The 18,939-nt window shown below is 65.3% G+C and overlaps 9 protein-coding genes across 9 annotated transcripts in view; 2 read left to right on the plus strand and 7 right to left on the minus strand.

The window, feature by feature from the left end:
* Positions 1–1,258, minus strand: part of PFL1_05513 (uncharacterized protein) — a gene marked incomplete at both ends in the record, with an annotated part of 1,847 nt that extends 589 nt beyond the window's left edge. The window contains one exon of the mRNA XM_007883049.1: positions 15–1,258. Coding sequence (XP_007881240.1) covers positions 15–1,258 — 1,244 coding nt within the window. The remainder of the gene's footprint in view (positions 1–14) is intronic.
* A 376-nt stretch (positions 1,259–1,634) lies between these two features.
* On the minus strand, positions 1,635–3,032 carry PFL1_05514 (uncharacterized protein; the record flags this gene model as incomplete). Its single annotated transcript, XM_007883050.1, has 2 exons — positions 1,635–2,827; positions 2,954–3,032. 2 exons carry the CDS (start codon positions 3,030–3,032, stop codon positions 1,635–1,637), a joined length of 1,272 nt encoding a protein of 423 aa, XP_007881241.1.
* Positions 3,033–3,798: 766 nt separating this feature from the next.
* PFL1_05515 (uncharacterized protein) lies at positions 3,799–4,667 on the minus strand (the record flags this gene model as incomplete). Its single annotated transcript, XM_007883051.1, has 3 exons — positions 3,799–3,999; positions 4,124–4,321; positions 4,443–4,667. The coding sequence occupies 3 exons, from the start codon at positions 4,665–4,667 to the stop codon at positions 3,799–3,801; spliced, it is 624 nt and encodes a 207-aa protein (XP_007881242.1).
* Positions 4,668–5,529: 862 nt separating this feature from the next.
* PFL1_05516 (uncharacterized protein) lies at positions 5,530–7,322 on the minus strand (the record flags this gene model as incomplete). The annotated part of the gene is made up of 6 exons (XM_007883052.1): positions 5,530–5,770; positions 5,888–6,121; positions 6,218–6,352; positions 6,441–6,549; positions 6,641–6,865; positions 6,983–7,322. 6 exons carry the CDS (start codon positions 7,320–7,322, stop codon positions 5,530–5,532), a joined length of 1,284 nt encoding a protein of 427 aa, XP_007881243.1.
* A 1,411-nt stretch (positions 7,323–8,733) lies between these two features.
* Positions 8,734–11,793, minus strand: PFL1_05517 (uncharacterized protein; the record flags this gene model as incomplete). Its single annotated transcript, XM_007883053.1, has 1 exon — positions 8,734–11,793. One exon carries the CDS (start codon positions 11,791–11,793, stop codon positions 8,734–8,736), a length of 3,060 nt encoding a protein of 1,019 aa, XP_007881244.1.
* Positions 11,794–12,600: 807 nt separating this feature from the next.
* Positions 12,601–13,112, plus strand: PFL1_05518 (uncharacterized protein; the record flags this gene model as incomplete). The annotated part of the gene is made up of 2 exons (XM_007883054.1): positions 12,601–12,614; positions 12,764–13,112. The coding sequence occupies 2 exons, from the start codon at positions 12,601–12,603 to the stop codon at positions 13,110–13,112; spliced, it is 363 nt and encodes a 120-aa protein (XP_007881245.1).
* A 355-nt stretch (positions 13,113–13,467) lies between these two features.
* On the minus strand, positions 13,468–14,031 carry PFL1_05519 (uncharacterized protein; the record flags this gene model as incomplete). Its single annotated transcript, XM_007883055.1, has 1 exon — positions 13,468–14,031. One exon carries the CDS (start codon positions 14,029–14,031, stop codon positions 13,468–13,470), a length of 564 nt encoding a protein of 187 aa, XP_007881246.1.
* A 620-nt stretch (positions 14,032–14,651) lies between these two features.
* Positions 14,652–16,319, plus strand: PFL1_05520 (uncharacterized protein; the record flags this gene model as incomplete). The annotated part of the gene is made up of 2 exons (XM_007883056.1): positions 14,652–16,114; positions 16,289–16,319. The coding sequence occupies 2 exons, from the start codon at positions 14,652–14,654 to the stop codon at positions 16,317–16,319; spliced, it is 1,494 nt and encodes a 497-aa protein (XP_007881247.1).
* A 252-nt stretch (positions 16,320–16,571) lies between these two features.
* PFL1_05521 (uncharacterized protein) lies at positions 16,572–17,809 on the minus strand (the record flags this gene model as incomplete). Its single annotated transcript, XM_007883057.1, has 4 exons — positions 16,572–16,723; positions 16,844–16,929; positions 17,049–17,293; positions 17,438–17,809. The coding sequence occupies 4 exons, from the start codon at positions 17,807–17,809 to the stop codon at positions 16,572–16,574; spliced, it is 855 nt and encodes a 284-aa protein (XP_007881248.1).
* Positions 17,810–18,939: the final 1,130 nt, after the last annotated feature.

Genomic DNA, 18,939 nt, shown 5'->3' on the forward strand with positions numbered 1-18,939 from the left:
GCCAGCCGCTCCACCAGCCCGCGCTGCTCGATGGTGCGCCTGTTGCCGCAGCGGCCTCGGTGGCGAGAAGCGTCTCCTGGCCCGCCTCGCTCGAGGCCGCCGCTAGGCTGGATGCGCTGCTGCCTGCGCCTGCCAGCTCGACCGCCTTCTGCAGCCAGCTCTCTGCTTCCGTCTTCTGCCCGATTGCGGCGTTGAGGTCGCCGATCTTGGTGGCCAGTCGGACCAGCTTGGCCGACTGGGCGTCGCCGCCGCTCTGGACCTGCGACGGGGCAGCAGCCGATAGCATGAGAAGGTCAAAGACCCTCTCGTAACCCTCGATGGCGTTGGCCGTCGCTCCGCGAGAGCCGTGCCTCTCCCTGATCGAGGCCATCTTGCTCTCGAGCGCCAACGCCGTCGGGTCGATGTGCAGAGGCGCAGACGAGGATGCCAGGCCCGCCCGCACCGCGTCAATGTCGGGCAGGACGATGCCCTTTTCGCGAGCGGCCTGGAGGGCGACGCTGAGGTAGCGCATCGCCATGACCATGCCGTCCTCGATGTGAAGGTCGCGCTGGCCGGCGATGCTGGACTGGGCGGTGCGACCGAGGCCCGAGGAGCCCGATGCGGCGCCGCCGAGGATGAGGCCGGGCGAGATGCCGCCGCCCCAGTGCACGCACATCCATGCGCTTCGGACAGCATGACGTCCCTTGATGCCGAGGCGGCGGTCGGTGCCGCTGCTGCCGGAGCCCGACCAGCTCTCTTCGCCCAGCTGCTCGTTCCAGCCCCACGGGTCGTCGACGGACGACGAGGCGGGTGCGTGGGGCATGGCAAAGTGCTCGATGTACTGGTGGGTCGCCTCGTATCCTCCGAGACCGACGACGGCGATGCCGAGGGCCGAGACGGTAATCATGCGTGCGATGCGCGAGATGGTGTAGACAAACTGAGCAAAGGGCGTGGCAAACGACTGCAGGACCTGCTGCTGGTTGGGCCCGCCCTCGCTCGAGTAGGGGCGGCAAGATCCTGGGGCGAGGTTGCGCCCGGCGCCAGTGCCAGAGCGTTCGAAGAGGAGCTTGCGCGCGGCCGCCTGCCTCGATGGGAGAGGGGGCGAAGACGACGACAGCGACAGCGACAGCGACGCTGGCCTGGGTGGCGGCGAGGCAGAGTGAAGGCGTCGGGTGGCGGCGGTGCTCCTGGCGGGCACGGCTGCTCCAAATCGGCGCAGTGTGGCAGCCGAGGCCAGAGGCCTGCGTAGCTGTGATGATGCGGAGGCCGTGGGGAGCATGGCTGATGGTGACCGGTGAGACCTCTGGGGGAGGGAGGATGGTGGTCGGGCACAAGGCAAAGGCAAACAGACGAGCGTCGAGGCACCTGACGCATAGAGCGCCTCTCAAACCAAAGAAAGTGGAGAAGCGCCCCGCTGCCACAAAGACGCGGGACTCAGCGTGTGCCCCTCTCGCTCGACCCTCTCTCTGCCCACACACCACCTGGCGCAAGGAAACTGTCCATCGCGCAAGTCATGGCTCTAGATGGCACAATGGTATTACAGGTTCCCGCATCAGACAACAGCAGCGAATAGACAACCCCGTCGAGCGAAAGGGAAGCCGCTTCCGCCGACGGCCAGGCAGGCGTGCATTCGGACAGACACGGGCGGCCATGCCTCAGGCGTCCTTTGCCAGCGCCTTCTTCTCGTCGCGCAGCACCTGCTTGGCCAGCCCCTCGCGCCTCTTTTCGCGCGCCTCGAGCCCGATGCCCGCAAAGACGACGGCGACGCCCACCCACTGCAGCGCGCTCAGCTGGTGGTTGTACACCACCACCGACAGCAGCATCGTGAACAGCTTGCGCGTCACCGTGATCGACACGAGCGTCAGGCTTCCGAACCGCTGCAGCGTCTCAAAGATGGCCACCTGCCCCACGGCCCCCGCCAGCGCGTACGACAGCATGTCCCGCACCACGTCCGGGTGGCGCGAGATGAACGCCAGCGCCTCGCTCAGCTGCGAGCCCGAGCTCGAGCCCGAGCCCAAGCCCGAGCCGTGGCCGCCAGCGCCGAAGCCGATGAGGTGGAGTGGCAGCACCAGCGCACCGCCCATGAGCACCGCCGAGAGCGCGTTCATGACGAGCATCATCTGGCCCGCCGAGACCGTCTGCCTGCCGTAGCGCGCAAACACCTCGTCCTGGGTGCTGTTGGTGGCCCCGTCGAGGATCAGGTTGAGCAGGCAGAGCGCCAGGCCCAGCAGGCTGCTCGACTCGGGCCCCTTTGCCTTTTTGCCGCCCGCCTTGGCCGGCGCAAACGCCATAAACAGGTAGATGCCGGCCGTGACGAGCGAGACGACGACGTACTTGTACGGCGCAAACTTGCGGCGGTAGAGGACCACGTTCATGATCAGGACGGGGACCAGCTTGCACGACTTGGCCAGCGTCAGCGTCGGGTAGCTGATGTAGCGCAGCGACAGGAAGCCCAGCTGCGATGCCGTCGACTGGAGCGCCGAGATGGCCAGGTAGCGCAGCAGCAGCGGCGAGATCCACCCGGGCTTGACGACGGCAACGTCGCCGTTGGGCTTGGCATGCCCGTTGCTGCCATTCGCCGTGGCGTTGCCGTTGCCGCTGGCACCGATCTTGCTGAGCTGCTGCGCCTCGAGCGCCCTTGCCGCGCCGGACGGCGTGAGCGCCTGCAGGCCAAGGACCTGTACGAGGCCTTGGCCGGTGCCGCGGCTGCGGACGAGGAGATAGATGCACGCCGTCAGGGCAGAGAGGGATGCCTGTATCGCATTGAGGAACAGCGGCGAGCGAAAGAACTCTGGCTGCGGGTTCGGGTGGAGGAGCGTCGCCGCGGCAATGTATGGCGTCTTGGTGACTGCAGGCAGGGGCGGTAGGGCGAGGACGAGATCGATACGGGCAGGAGGGCAAAACGAGAGAAGGTGAGATGGTGTTTCAGCCCGACAGGTGGCCAGACGGCGCCGCGCGCCTGCTCCCTACTCACGCCTCTCTTGCAGCAGCCCCCAGAGGAGAAAGGTCGAGTAGATGGAGGCGGCGCAGAAGCCGAGCTGGAGCAGCGTCATCGAGATCACGGACCAGTCCGCAGAAGTCGGCGGGCGAGAATTGGGTCGGAGCGGAGTGGAACGGGGCGGAACGGCGGCAGTTGGAGCAAGAGGTCGTCCAGACGACGAGCAGAGGGGGGGAAGGTGGTGGTCGTGAGCAGCGAACAGGCAGGCCAGCGGGGCGGGGAGGGGAGTAGCAGACTAGTGTTGCTCTCGCTCCCTGCCTCGCCCGCCCGCTTCTTCCAGCGTGGCAGCCTCGCTGGCGTGTGCTTTGCTGTCACCTGTGCGGTCTCAAATGATGTCCCCACCATCTTTGTATTATATATTATTCTTTTGGTGCCCTGAACATCGCCTCCGAATTAGTTTAGTGGCTATGACGGCACCTTGTCATGCGCCCTCTTCGCCGAGGATGTGACCGGTGCAGACCCGGGTTCGATTCCCGGATTTGGAGTTTCCTTTTCCTTTTGCCTCCGCTATGTTCCCACCGTTTTGCCAGGCCTGTGCGCAGCCTTTTGTCAGATGGCTTGGGCCTGGCTGGCCAGCCCTCGATCTAGAATCCTTGATTGGTGAGGAGGGGGAGCTCGCCATACGTACCACTGAACAACGGACACAGACAGGTAGCTTGGTCGTCCTCAGGCTGGTAAGTAGAGCAGCAGATTGCATTACCACTGCGCCGGAACTTTTCGACTTCTAACAACCGCCTCGTTACAACCGGCGGCTGGCCAGGGGATGGAGGGTATGTGTCTGGCGATGCAGAGGGAGGCCTGCCTTGGGCACGCGCACGCGCTTAGGCCGACTTGCCCTTGACGTAGGTGTTGACGACCTGCGCGAAGCTCTCGCCCTGGGTCTTGGCGATGGCGAGCTCGTTGGCCGAGACCTGGCGGGAGCCGTCGCCGGCGGCGATGCTGCCGGCGCCGTAGGCCGAGGCGCCGTGGACCTCGTCGAGGCCGCTCTGAAGGGCAAAGGCGCGGTAGCCGAGGGGGACGTACTGTCGAGGGGTGGAAAGCGGACGGCAAGAGCGAGGATGCGGTATGCAGTAGTCAGCCAGAGCGTCCAGAGGTGCGACAGGCAGCGCGACTCGGATCGACAAGGTCCGGCTCGATCGGACTCACGTTGATGCCGTGGTGGACAAAGAAGGGGAGGGTGGTGAGGTGGGTGGTCTCGTTGCCGCCGTGCTGCGAGGCAGTGCAAGTGAAGGTGGCGCCGAACTTGCCAATCAGCTCGCCCTTGGCCCAGAGGCTGCCGGTAGCGTCAAAGAAGGCCGAGACCTGCGAGGGGGCGCGGCCGTAGCGGGTGGGGAAGCCGAACATCTGCGTGGATGGTGACAGGGCGGAGACGAGAAACAGGAGCAGGTACAAGATTCGCGGAACGAACGCCGTCAGCAAGACCAGGCAGGATGAGGGGGCGCTACGGGTCGCGGGGCCGACTCACGATGCCGTCGTACTCGACGAGCTTGGCTGGGGTGATGACGGGGTAGTGGCTGATGATCTGCTTCTGGCCGTGCATCTTGGTGAGGATCTCGTCGGTGAGCGTCTCGGAGAACTGGTAGACGTCGACCTGGGCGCCGGTGCTCTTGAGGCCCTCGACGACCGACTCGGTCAGCTTGGCGACGTGGCCGTAGAGCGACCAGACGACGACGGCGATCTTGGCAACCATGGTGGAGGAGGGGCTTGTGGTGAGGCGAAGAAGGGGCGAGACAGGTTGGATGTGAGGTTGGTAGGTTGCGTGTGCGCGAGGATGTTCGATGCGTGGGTGGATGGAGAGGAGAGAGGGGTGGAGGAGGAGGTGGAAGGAGGGGGCTGGTCTTATACCGGCTCGGTGCCCCTCTCTACCCAAGCGAGATCCTCTGCGGCTCGCGCAGCGGCACGGCTAGCCAACGAGCGAGGCAGAGAGCAAGCAAGCAAGCAAGCCAGCTGCGGATGGACAGCTTCGACCTGGGCGGATGGAACGGCCTCGCTGCAGTTTGCGAGCAAGGCCAGGCCAGGCCAGCAAGCCAGGGTTGGGCAGGCGACACAACGAAGGAACGCACTCGCCAAGTGCGTGCATCGATCCAGCTCGAAGATCTCGCCCGTCCCGGCCCTGCCTTCCTGCACCTGGCTGCACGTCTGCGAACAGGTGCCGAAGCTTGCCTGCCGCACTGACCACGCAGCAACCGGACCTACCGCCGCCACGGACTTTACGCACGGCAAACCCCGAGCTCACGGGCTTACCGACTCGATTATCGCCGAGACCGAGCGGCGGTCGATCCCGATTCGTCCAAGAGAAAATATCGGGGAGAAACTCGGGTTGCCGTGATGTCCGGTCGAAGCCCGATGGCTGCCGGAGGTAACCTGCTGCTTGCTGCTTACGGCCGTAAGTTAGGGGCGAGCGAGTGCGGGGAGGAGGCCCTGCTCCCGTCGCGCAGCCACGTCCGGACCCACACGGTGACACACGATCATCTCGACGCCCATGTTCCAATGCATCATTCGCCATCGCGGCCTGCGCGCGCGCGCTCTCCCTCTCTCTCTCTCTCTCTCCTCTAGAAGCGTATGAGGTAGCTACCGTTGCTCCGGCTGAGGTACCGGACCCACTTGACGCTCTGGTAGTTGCTCTTCTCAAACACCTTGAGGAAGCGCACGAGCAGGCCCGACGCCGTAAACATGAGCACCTGGAACTGCACCTCGATCGGCGGCTTGGTCCACGCCTTGCGGTGCGTCGTCGAGCTCAGCTCGGCCTCGGCCGTAAACGTCGTCTCGGACATGCCCTGCATCCTCGGGATCCTGTCGGGCGAAGAGCAGCGCAGCGAGGGGGAACGATCGACACGGCACATCAGCGACCGTGACCTCGTCGATGACCAAGGCGAGAAAGGGTACAAGCGGTACGCCACGGGCACTCACTTCCACACCACGACGTTTTCCGCCGGCACGTATTTCGCCTTGCCCAGCGACACCTGGCACTTGACGTTGGTCGTGTTGAGCGGCGTCGGGATGCGCAGCACCACATTGTTGGCGCTCAGCTTGGCGTCAAAGTTGGCGCGCAGGTTGATCGTGTACTCGACCCGGCTCTTGGAGACCTCCTTGACGATCGGGTGCACCTTGAAGGGAAGGTTGACATTCGTCGTCGAGCGATACCTGCGGATCAGGGGAGGGTGCGGAGGAGTGGCCGGGATGTGAGCCGTGCAAATCAACTGGGACAACCGCCGCAAGCTCTGATCAGGGCCGACTCACCTCATCAGCTCAAACTCGCCGTCTGGGGGGATGAAGCTGATGCTGCGGTCCGTGTCGTACTTGCCCAGCTTGACGCATTGGTGGAACTGGCAGTCATCGAGCTCGACCGCGTCCACCTTGCCACGATTCCGATCGCTGCAGCCGCACATGGGCGGTAAGAGGATAGCAGGGCAAGTCAGGAGGGGTCACACTTGCGACATAGCGGCGTGCTGCAGCCACCTACCTCTTCTCCAGCACCAGCTTGTCGTTGAGCCCGAACTTGCACTCTGGCATGCCGCTCAGGTAGGCCCTCATTAGGATCTGGCCGTCGACGTCGGCCCGCAGCACCGTTCCTGTCGAGAGGCAACGACCATGATGCAAGACAGAGTGAACGTCAGAGTCGCCCTCGCTGACCCCGCCCGCCCTGCTGCCGGCCATGCTCACCCTTGCTGCTCATCAGCAGATTGACCGTCTCGATGACGTCGACAAATGCCTCGTTCTTGCGGTACTTGACGTCGGCCCTCCTCCAGCTGGTGGCTCCCGTCGCCTGGATGGTGATCTTGGACGAGTCCTCGCGCACCGCCTGCTCCGACTTGACGCCCTCGGTGGTGATGTACATCTTTAGCGTGTCGATCTCGCTGTTTTGCGGGTAGCCAAAGTCGAGGATCTCTGCAAGTGGGAAGCGTCAAGTCGCAGCGGAGAGCCAGACAGTCAGGTCAGCCGCCATCCCTACGCCTACGATCGGATGACCCACTTCCTGCACCAGTCACCGGCAACGCCACGCACCGTCGAGGAGCTCGTAGATGAGGACAAAGTTGTTCTTGACGGCCTCCTCGTCAAACTTGCCGCCAAAGTAGGACCTGCCGATGCCGATGACGCGGTAGCAGAACTCGAATACGAGTGCGGCGTTGGCGTTGCACTTGGTGACGGCGACGAGGTAGAGATTCTCGTGGCGGACGTGGAAGAAGCTGGTGCTGCCGAGCGTGATGATGGGCGAGCGCACGTCTGGGTTCGAGACGACCTGGATGCGGAAGATGTCGGCGATGCTGCGCTTCAGGTCGCTGCGGAAGAGGCGGGAGATGAGCACCTCGCCCTTTTGATTGAAGATGAAGAAGGCCGAGATCATGGTGGGCGCAAGTTGGGCGGGGGAGGTTCTGCGTCGTAGAGAGGGAGGGGGCCAGTGGCAGCACGGAAGGTGCGGGAGCAGGGGCGAGGCGACTCTAGCTTGCGAAAGGCCCGTTCGAGGTGGAGGGTCGCTGCTGGGACTGAGAAACGATGCTGCCACTGGTGATTGAGCTTGCTGCGGGGGCGGAGAGGGCCAGGGTAAGGGCGGGGACGACAAAGGGGCGTAGGACGCGGGCAGACGGGCTCAAGAGGGGGTATATGGCGTCGTCCCTTTGTCGATGGTGGTGTCGGCGGTAGAAGCAGCGGGCAAGTGACAAGGGGGAATCGAGGCGGCGTGGCGTGGCGGGGATGGTGGACAAAGGGAACGAAGCCAAAAGGTCGAGGAGGCCAGAACCAGGTCCAGGAGCGGGTGCAGGTGCAGCTACCACCTCGGGTCTCGGTCGGCCCGTGCGTTCCGGACAGCCAGAGGGGCGGCTCCGAGGACGAGTCGCGGCCAAGTCGGGCAGCGCAAAAATTCAGCTTCTCGTCAGGCAGCCAAGGACGAGCGGGGCCACGCTCTTCTTCTCACCACCAGCCCTCTGCCCCTGCTTTCCCTACGCCCTGTTTCGAGGTGAGCATCCCATACTCACACCTTTGCGTTGATCACCGCCGATCCGACCATATGAGAGAGCGACGGCAGGAGCGGATGAGGAAAACGTTCAACTTCTATCAATCAATCTGTCAATCCTCTGACGCCGCGCCGGCGGGGACGCGGGTTCGGGGTGATGATTCGTCTCCCCCGACCGCTGCCTCTGTCGGTCCGCGGGACTGTTGATCATGAACTTTCATCGACTGACGCTTCGACGCCGTCGCTCTCCATGCATCGAGATCTCGCACATCCTGGGAGGGCGCACCGGCGATCGATCGATGGCAACTGAAGCCACGAACGGGAGACTGACCACCTTCCTGCTCCTGCTTCCCCCCTTGTTGCGACAGATCTCCCGTCCTTCCACTCCTTCCCCTCCTCGGTGTCCCGACAGACTGTCGAAGCTGTAGCGAGGGCATGCTTGGATCCGATACTGTTGCCGATGCCGAGGCGCTGTACCAGTGCGGATCAGGGTGTGTGCTCGCGTGCGTCGGGAGCGTCCGCTCGACGAAGTTGGCGAGTCGGTGCAGGTGGGTGCGTGGCAATTTCAGCAGAAGCCCGGCTGGGCAGGGGCAGGGTCGAATCGGAATCGAATGGGGGAATGCTACAGAGAGATGGTGTGGGAAGCGTGCAGAAATCATTATGATGCCGATGGGTCGAGAGAGATGCCGAGATGTTGCCCCATGTTGCGGGCGAAGGTGCGGCAGCGCCGCTGCGGCGAGCCAAAGAAAGCGGGGTCGATGTCGATGTCCCGCAAGTCGATGCTCTGCGAGTGTGTGCTCTTTCCTTAGCCGCCGCCACCGCCGCCAGTGAAGCGGAACCTTTCCAGTCGGTTGGCTCGGATGCCAGCCGCGCCCGCCACCGCTGTCTCCGCCATGCCTGCGTCGTTCTCAGCGTCGTCGTCGCCGATGAACGTCAATCGCGCCTTGGTCGAGCACGAAACGGCCCGGCTCGGCGTGGGCCTGGCCTTCTTGGCCTCGCTCGACGCCGCCGTCGGTCCGACAGAGTCCGAGACCGTCCGCAGCATCTTTGCCTTCGTGCCCGGGGTGCTCAGGCCTCCCGCTGCGCTGGCTGGAGAGGCTGCGGTGTGGCCGGGCCCGGCGCCGTTGCCGTTGCCGTATCGGAAGGCCTCAAGCTTGACCAGCGGCGCAGACGCCTTCCCCGCAGCCGCGACGATTGGCGTCGGCGTACGATTTGAGATCGGCTGCAGCGCCGCGCCGGTCGATGGTCGGATCGGCGTCTGGTCCGACACGCTGCGAATGCCCTTGCGTCCGGGCGGAGGCGAGATCTTCTTGCTCGCGGCAGCGACACCCAGTGCAGGTGGTGAGGTGCCGCTGCCGACGCCGCCCTGCCAGCCGAACTGGGCCATCAAGCTTCGTCCCACCGCCTTCGCCACGTCTTCGGCCTTGCTCTGCTGTTGCTGCTGCTGCTGCTGCGGCTGCTGCTGCAGAGGCTGCAGGAGGTCGTCTGGCTCGATTGGGTCCGACGATGCCTGGACCTCGACCGATGCGGAAGTCAGGTCGCTGTCCATCCACTGCAGCTCCGCCGTCTTGCCGATGCGAGCCTTGATCGGCGAGATGGGCGACGATGGCATCGTGTCGTCCTCCTCGTCATCGCCCGGACGGCCCTCGTCGGCGGACTCGCCAAAGGCGTCGGAGCTCATTCGGCGGTGCCGCCGCTGCGGCCGCACCGACGACGCGGGGCTGGAGATGAAGCCGCTACTGTGGTCCGAGTCGTTTGCGGCGTCGTCTTCCGCCCTAGTGACGAGCCGTTGTCGCTTCCGTTTGGTCGGCGTCGCCTGAGCGATGATGCTGACACCGGCCAGGCTGCTTTGCTGCGTCTCGCCTTCGGCGAGCAGAGACTCGACAATGTCCTGCGTTTGTCCACCTTCGTCCCATGGCGTGGCAAAGGGGGACGGCTCCGGAAACGAGTCCGGCTCACGCAGCACTTGCTGCAATCGGCTGCTACTCTGCCGCCCTGAGCCCGAGCCATCTCGCTGTTGCTGCTGCAGCGGCGACGACTTGATGAACTCGTCCATGTCTTCGCAGCCTTCCCAGATCTTCGATGGCGTCGCCTGCGAGAGGCTCGGAACGCCGCGTTTGGGCGTTCTGCCGTCCAGCTCCAGGTAAGTCGAGGCCGCCGCCTCCGCCGTTGCTGCTGCGGTGGCAGCGGCGCCTGCAATGCCCGCGGCTCTTGAGTCTCCGAGTGGGCCGGGCGCCACCGCCGTTGGACTTTCTTCGATCGCCTTCTTGAAGAATTTGCTCTTGACGGGCCGAGGCGTCTCGTCGTCAGCATTGCCCAGCTTTGAGTTCTCGTCCACCTCAACCGCGTCGGCTGCCTTTCGCTTTCCCTTGTCGACTGCGAAGGGGCTCGAGGATGGAAGAGGCGACGATGGCTGTGCGACAACGTTCGTGTCCCTCTCAGACAGCGGCGATGGCTTGCCTGCCACGACGTCGTCCCTGCTTGAGCCGGACAGGACGGTGGACTCGACGGCCCTTGCAGTCGCCCCGAGCTTGGCCTTGGGGGTGGACGGCTTGAACCCGAAGAAGTTCTTGATCGTCTGCAGGCCGGCCTCGGTCGACACGGGCTTTTTGGTGGGACCGTTCGACGATCGGTAGAAGGGCGAGAGGGACGGTCCGGAGCCGCCTCCTGCCGCGGTCGTCGTCGTCGATCGCGCAAGAGCGGCCGGACGCGACGGCCCGCTGGCCGAGCCGGTCCAGCTCGTGCTCCTCGGGTTGGCCACGAAGCCAGCCCTCGCCAGGCTCCCGGCCCCTGCTCCCGCCGCCGCCGCCGCCGCCGCCGCCGATGTCGACGGCCTCTGCTGCGATGGCACGAGGTCAACCATGGGCAGGCGCGTGACGGGGTCGACGTCGCCCTCGGCAATCTGCCTGGCCAGCTCATCGTCGATAGGGGCGCCGATGAAGGGCACCATCTCATCGAGGGTGCCGTCGGGCAGCGGGGTCAGAGTCGTCATCCTGGCCTGCCGCGGGTCCCAGACGCGCTGGTGGACAAAGGTGAGCTCGGCCTTGCGGAACTCGCGGGCGTAGGTGGCGGGGACGCGCATCTTTCCCTCGAGGCGGACGGCCTGGAGGACCTTTTCGACGGTCTTGTACCTGCGCAGCAGGCGGTGGGCGTTTTTGAGGCCCATGCCGACAATCGAGGGGAGGTAGTCGCAGCCGCTGAGGATGGCCATCTGGCGGAACTCGACGGGGGTCCATCCGGAGAGGATGACCTGGCGGGTGAGGGCGAAGCGGGAGCGGAGGATCTCGATGCACTGTCCGGCCTGCTCGAGCTTGAAGAGGACCTTTTCGCAGCCAAAGACGAGGAGGTCCGAGTCCTCGGTGATGATGCCGTCGATGATGCCGTGGCGCTCGAGGTAGGCGAGCTGGGCGTCTGCCTCGTAGGGTGCGACGACGTAGGGGATCCCCTCGCGGCGGAGGAGCTTGATGAGCTGGTAGGCCATGGCGGGGGTGATGTCGACGCACTTTGCATAGAGGTCGCGGGCCTCGTGGGCTTTTCCGGCGCGTTCGAGGGAGCGCGCCTTTTCGAGGTTGTCGCGCCTGCGCTGGTCGCGGTCGTCTTCGGTGCCCTGCTTTGCGGGCAGCTTGTCGCCGTCAAAGACGAGGTAGGGTTTGACGCCGTGGTGCTGGAGCATGCGGATGCGGCCGACGGCGTAGGCGATGTAGCGGTCGGTGGGCAGGCCGTTTAGGATGTCGCGTGCGCAGCCGTAGGCGCCGCGGTGGAGCCAGACGTAGGCATCGATGCCGAGCGTCTGGCCGCGGTAGTCTGCTACATGGCGGTGCGACTGGATGTCCTTGAGGAGGGGGAGGAGGCCCGAGATGCCCATCGAGGAGCGGCCGTGCGCGTGGTTGCGGGATCGAGGCGGCGGGGGTTCAGCGGGAGACGAAACAGAGGCCGGGCATTGAGAGAGGTGGTTTGGCGGGTGGGGGAGAGGAACGTCGGACGAGGAGGGGTTGCTGGGCTCAAGGCGAAGGCAGGACGAGGAGGTGAGGGGGAGGGGGGAGGCAAGGGTGTGCTAGCTGCCTGTCCCAACGTGGGCTGCTCTGGCGCCCAGCCCAGCCCGACCGCCCGCCAAAATCTAGAATCTCTGAAGCCAAGCAGCCGGCTTGCTTGCTTGCTTGCTTGCTTGCTCGTCAAGGCCAGGGTGGAGGCAGGCAGGCAAGCAACCAGAAGGACCCTCTGTCCGCTCGCTCGCGACGCGCCGCCCCAACGCGCTGCGGGATGCTGATCGGGACCACAGGTGCAGATCGACATCGGGCTCTCTGGGGGCCGATGGTCCATCGGCTGAGGCTGTCGGGCGGACATTTTGCGGGGACCGCCCTGGCCGCCTCCGCCGCCTCGTCTCATATCGCTCGCTCGCCTGCAGAAGCAACGCCTCCACCACCACCACCACCACCCCCAAGCTTTCCCCCCTCTCCCCCTCGCCGGACTCCCCATTCTCGCTGCGCAGCAGTAACCTCTGCATCCTCTGCCGTCCCTTTTGAACGAGGGCCGCGGATCATCAGACAAGGCCGACACAGCCAGAACAGGGTCAAGGCACATCCCACCCCCCTTTCCTCCACCGTATCCTTCTTCACTCCATCTTCCTCCTCTCCGATCGCACTCCGCTCGCGGGTGCTCAACTGCTGCCAGGATGAAGCTCGTCAGGTAGGCCATTCTGCGTTTCTCTCTTCCCGCGACCTTCCCTCCTCGCTTGCTGCTGCGCTTCGCCTTCTGACCTTGGACATCCGCGCTGACATCCTTCTCTTCCCGACCCGCCGCCGCCGCCGCCGCCGCCACCACCACTCGCCGCCCAGGTTCTTGATGAAGCTCAACAACGAGTCGGTCACCATCGAGCTCAAGAACGGCACCATCGTCCACGGCACCGTCACGGGCGTCGACATCCAGATGAACACCTACCTCAAGACGGTCAAGATGACCGTCAAGGGCCGCGACCCGCTCTCGCTCGACACCCTCTCGATCCGCGGCAACAACATCCGCTACTGGATCCTCCCCGACGCCCTTCCCCTCGACATGCTCCTCGTCGATGACGGGCCCAAGCCAAAGGGCGTGCGCAAGCCAAAGGACGCAGCCGGCCGCGGCGATCGTGGACGAGGCCGTGGTCGTGGACGAGGCGGAGGACGTGGCCGCGGTCGAGGATTCTGATCGCCGTCCCTCCCTGTCCGGGCAAGGCAACCTCGCCACCATTGCAAAAGGGGCAGGCCGAGCTTGGCCCCGCCGCCCTCGCTCCTCGCCCCACAGCAGGCACTCCTGCGCAGGCTGGTCGATCGTACCCCACCCTCCTTGGCTCTCCATCCCTCGGGTCTCGTCTGGTATCGTTTCACTGTACTCTAAGCTTCCTCATCTGCCTCCGAAACCAAGCCAAAGGCGCCGCGACGGTCGTCACAGGCCAGCGTCGCCGGACAACAGAAAAGGGCCTGGACCGCGGCCTGAGACGTAGCATCGCCGTGCGTGAGCGAGCAAGCGGGGCGTCGAGGGTGCTCTGCACTCGGACGCTCTTCTATGCTTGGGCAGTCGCCGCCGCCGCTGCTGCCGCCGCTTTTGCGTCCCTCTCTTCGACCTGGCGCATGAGCTCCTCCTCGCTGACGAGGAGGCGGAGGGCTCTTACGGCCGCCTCTTCCGGTCTGTCGATGGGGAAGTCGATGCGGGTGATCTGGCCTCCGTTGAGCAGGAGGGTGAGGTGCTTGAACACCGAGGTGGACCCTTGCGCCGGTACGGTCGGGATGTCGAGCGCCTGTGTCAGCTGGCGGTGCTCGTCGCTGAGGAGCGGAAAGGGGATGTCGTGTTTTGCAACGTCGTGCAGCTGCTCTGCGTGGGGCTGGGTCGAGAGGCCAAAGATGTGCAGGTCCGGCTCGATGCGCCGCAGCGGTGGCAGGTGCTGGGCGTAGGATGCGAGGAGGGCGGCAGAGGAGGTAGACTGCGGGTAGAGGAAGAGGAGGACGGGCTTGGAGAGCGAGAGGATGAAGAGGTCCACGGTGCCGCCCGCTGTGCTGTCCAGGTCGATGATGGCGGGCAGCGGGTGGCCGAGGAGGTGGAAGGCGGAGCGGTCCTCGGTCTGGGTCATCTTTGGCCGGGTAGGACGAGGGAGGAAGTCGTGGCAGGCAAGCAGGCAGAGATGATGTAGATGAGTAGCGCTCGAGCTGCGGCGTTCGAGGTGTATGCGGCTGCTTGAAGCCAGTGGGCAAGGTGGGAGAGAGGATAGCAAGAGCAGGAGCGGGGGGAGGCTGGGCAGGTCACCAAGCTAAGCCAACAAGCAAGCAGGCTAGACAGGTCGGGGTGCAGGCTGGTCCCTCGGCCGCTTCCGCCTGGGGCTTCTCCACCTCAAGTTGGCCTGCAGCCGCCCGCTTGGCTTCTTCCAGGGCCCGTTAGGCCGGAGCCGACGTTGGAGGCCTGCCCGTGTTGCGGGACTCGGGCATGCAGATGCGGAGCGCGGCGAAGAAATCAAAATCGTGGGGCTCAGGTCGAAACGCAGGGTTGCAGCCCGCCGCCAGCCCGCCTGCCCGCGGCCAGCCGGGATTTTTTTTGGACGGGCGGCGGCGGTGGCTGGTTGGCCTCGCCTCGAACCTCCGCCCTTGCTCGCCCCGCCATCTTCGTCCTGACCCTCGACAGCCACCTTCCTCGATCCACACCCTCCCTCTCTCTCTCCCCCTGACTCCTCACCGCCTCCCTCCATCTCCCGCCAACATGGGCAAAAAATCGGCGCCCAGCACGCCCCTCAAGGCCTCAACGTCCACGACGCCGGCCACGCCCATCACCGACCCAGCGCTGGTGCAGACCTTCCAGATGGTCCACGCCTTCCTCCAGGAGCACGCCCCCGCCGTCGCACCTTCCCTCCTCAGCGCCGCGCCCGTAGAGGCCCAGGCGCCCGCCAACGCCGCAAAGGAGATGGCAAAGCACCTCGTCACCGCCATCCAGAACAGCCCCAAAAAGGAATGGGCATCGCCCTCCACCACCGCATCAAAGGCCAAGGCCGCCCCGGCGCCAGCACCCGATGCAGCATCGCCTTCGTCGTCCGATGAATCGGATGACAGCGGAGACGAGTCCGACAGTGAGAGCAGCGACTCCTCGAGCGACGACGACAGCTCCGACAGCGACAGCTCCGACAGCGACAGCTCCGACGACGACGACGACAACGACGACGACAAGGAGAAGCCAAAGGCCGAAAAGATGGACGAGGACTCGAGCAGCAGCGACGACTCGTCCGACTCTGACGACAGCTCATCGTCCTCTTCGTCGTCCTCTTCGTCGTCCTCGTCGTCGTCCTCGTCTGACAGCGACTCGGACTCGGACTCGAGCTCCAGCTCCGATTCGGACGCCAACGACGCAAAGGAAGTCGAGGCCGCCTCGATCACCGCCGCCGTCGCACCCGCTTCCCACCACTCTTCCGAGACCTCCGAGACGGTCAAGAACGACGACAGCGAGAGCGACTCGTCGTCGTCGTCGGATGAGGAAGAGAAGAAGGAGACCAAGAAGGCGGCACCAGCTGCTCCCGCCCCCAACTCCAAGAAGAGGAAGGCAGCATCCCCATCCTCGTCGTCGTCGTCCGAGTCCGACAGCGACTCTTCCTCTGACAGCGACAGCGACAGCAGCAGCAGCAGCAGCAGCAGCAGTGACAGCGACAGCGACAGCAGCGACAGTGACAGCAGCGACAGCAGCAGCGGCAGCAGCTCGTCTTCGGACTCGGACTCGGACTCGGACTCGGATTCGGACTCGAGCAGCAGCTCTGCCTCGTCGGCCGACAAGGCGACGACGCCACCCAACGTCGACCCGGACGCGCACAAGTCCAAGAAGCTCAAGACCGCCGCCGGTGCCGCCGCGGCGCCCGTCGTGGCCGAGTGGCAGCCCAACCCGCTGTACGCCACGCCACCTGCCGGGTCGGGCAAGAAGAATGGCGGCGGCGGCAGCGGCGGAGCGGCTCGGGGTGGCGCGCAGAACACGCCGTTCCAGCGCGTCAAGGCGGACCAGGTGACGTACCTCGATGACCGGATGAAGGACATGTCGTACGACGCCAAGCCGGGCGCCGGCGACTGGGGCGCAAAGGCCAGCGCCGACCTCATCGTGACGCGCGGCAAGGGCTTCACCAAGGAGAAGAACAAGAAGAAGCGCGGAAGCTACCGCGGCGGCGAGATTGATACCTATGGCACGCAGTGAGTCCCGTCCCGTCCCGTCCGGTCCGGTTCGGTTGGGCATGCCCTCTGCTCCCTGTTCCCGGCCCCTGGCTCCAGAGTGGGCGCCGGAGGGGCAGAGGCGTCAAGACTGCGAGAGTGCCGTCGCTGACCCACTCGACTGCTCCACCCATCATCTGCCCTCGCGTTCCACAGCTCGATCAAGTTCAGCTACGACGACGAGTGAACTCGGTCGACCGGAGCCAGATCGGCTTGCCTCGCTTCGCCAGATACCGTCCGACGCTCCACCACCTGGCTGGGTCCGACTCCGCTTGTCGAGGGACCCGACTCCGGACGTTGATGCAACATCGTGCCTTTCCAGTCCCCCGCTGCCACTGCTGTCTTCTGCTTGCCGCTCGTCGCTCGTCGCTTGTCGCTTGTCGCCCGCGCCTCGATCGATCCGTCTCTGTCTGCACCTGCACCTGCGGCTGTGACGGGTTCAGAGCTTACCGAGACGGGTGGCGCCATCGAGGCGGATGTAGGAGCCGTTGAGCATGGGGTTCTCGATGACCATCTTGACGGCGTGGGCGAACTCGTCTGGCTCGCCAAAGCGGACGGGGAACTCGGCCGACTTGAGAATCTGCGCCTTGGCTGTGTGGTGCGGCGTTCGCAGATCATCGAGGCGGGAGTTAGAGATTGTGGAAGGTCAATGTGGGTTTGAGAAACGGTCAGCGTGGGAGGGATGTAGCGGGCTGCATCGAGGAGGCTCACCTCGGTCCGGCAGCTGCTGCATCATGGGCGTCGAGAAGAGGGCCGGTGTCAAGGTCATGCTCCTGATTCCAAACCACGCCAGATCCCTGCAGCGCCGTCGTCGTCACAGTCGCCATCGAAGAGTCGACGAGAAGAGAAAATGGATCAGCCGAACTAGTCCCCGAAGCAGCAGCAGCAGCACTCGCGCCGGATGGGGCAGACGCACCGGGAGAGGGGCAGGGTCATGGAGAGGACGCCGCCCTTGCTGGCGGCATAGGCGGCCTGGCCGCTCTGTCCCTCGAGGGCGGCGGCGCTGGCCGTGTTGATGATGACGCCGAGCTCCTTTGTGGATGCGGTGGGCTTGGGGATGGGCTTGGCGAGGTCGCGCACCAGCCGCGCCGCGACGAGGCGAGTGACGTTGAACGTGCCGATCAGGTTGATGTCGACCACCTTGCGGAAGGTCTCCAGGTCCTGCGTGGACGTAGAGAGGGGGTCGAGGGCGAAGAAAGGCAGAGGGGAGATGCGGTCTGTTAGATGGGCAACGCCATCGACATCGACGAGGACACGGAGCGGGGCTATGAGGAGCGGGGCTATGGGGACCGATCTGCCACTCACAAAGGGCTCGCCCTCGGCGTTGATCACCTTGCCGGCCATACCGACACCGCCGCAGTTGACGACGCCGCCGACAGGAACGTCGGTCCAGAGGCGATCGCAGCCGGCGAGGGCGGCGACGACGTCTTCCTCGGAGCACACGTCGACGCGGAAAGCGGCGGCGCGCGGTGCGTTGCCCTGGCCGGTGGTCGACGAGTTTCCGGGAAGCGCCGAGGCGGTGGTGGCATTGAGCTGGGCTGCGAGCTTTTCGGCGCGGTCGAGGTCGAGGTCGAGGATGCCGACGTAGGCGCCGAGCGAGTGGAGCAGCTCGACCGTCGCTGCTCCCAGGCCGGATGCGCCGCCCGTGACGTAGTAGACGTGGTTGCAGATCTGCATGGTGGAATGTGGGAGAGCGGCTGAGCGTATTAGGCGCGGGTCCTTGGGGTGGTTTGCAAGGGAAGGGGGTGGGCAGCTGGGGAGGTGGTGGGCAGCTGGGGAGGTCATGGCGAGAAGGAAGTGCCTGCCGCCCACACCCTGGCCTGCCTGGGCCCGCGGACCGCTTCAAGAGGGGACCGGGCGCCCGGCCCAGAAATTCCAGCCGACCCGGACGAGCACCAAGCCAGCCCAGGGCCAGTCCAGCCGCTCCACACGCGCCAGGCCCAAAAAGCCAAAGCGGAGCGCGTGGAAGAGAGTCGAGCAGCAGCAGCAGCAGGCTTCCCATCCCGGCCGGCTCACCGTCCGACCGCCCGCCCTGCCAGAGTCGCCACGCATTTGCGCCGCTGCCGTCCAGGCGTCGACTCGTCCCAGGGTGCCGCGCGACCGTCGAAATGCGAAAGGAGAAGGATGTTGGATTCGGGCATCGCTGAACAAGACGCCCCGAAAAGCGACAAAGGATAGTGTTCTAGCGACGTCAGCTCGTCGTCGCCGAGCCGTGTCAGCAACGAGACGGGAGGGCCATGGCGTGCCCAGGCATGTGACGAAAGAGACAGCTCAACAGGGTGGGGAACAGTAGGAATTCGGGTCGATCATCTGAGGTATGGAAGCCGGCAGTTAGGCGCACGGTGGTTGCTGCGCCGCCGACAGGCTACCTGGGCGAGGAGGTTTTCATCCAAACCGACCGCAGGCCTCGAGGCCAGACCAGAGAAGTCGCAGTCGAGGCGAACGCGAGCACCGATGGCGGGATGTCGAGGAGCAAAGTCGTTGGCGGCAGGTGATGCATACATCACCATCGAGGGAAGCCGAGGCGAGCCAGCAGGCTCACTTCCAGCCGAAGGGGATGGCCCTCTTCTTCTTCGAAGGCATCTTGATCGCGTCGCCCTGCTTGTAGGGGCTCGCAGTGCCCGGCTGGTTTTGGCCGCCACCAGCGCCACCGCCGGCGTCACCGCCAGACCCGCTGCCGGAGTTGCCGCCAGCGCCGCCGCCGACCGAGCCGGAGCTGTAGGGGCTCGTCTTGCCGGGCTGGTCCTGACCGCCACCAGATCCACCGCCAGCATCGCCGCCAGATCCACCGCCGGCATCACCGCCAG

Source organism: Pseudozyma flocculosa, assembly GCF_000417875.1.
Source record: "Pseudozyma flocculosa PF-1 unplaced genomic scaffold scaffold00020, whole genome shotgun sequence".
Lineage (NCBI taxonomy): Eukaryota > Fungi > Basidiomycota > Ustilaginomycetes > Ustilaginales > Ustilaginaceae > Pseudozyma > Pseudozyma flocculosa.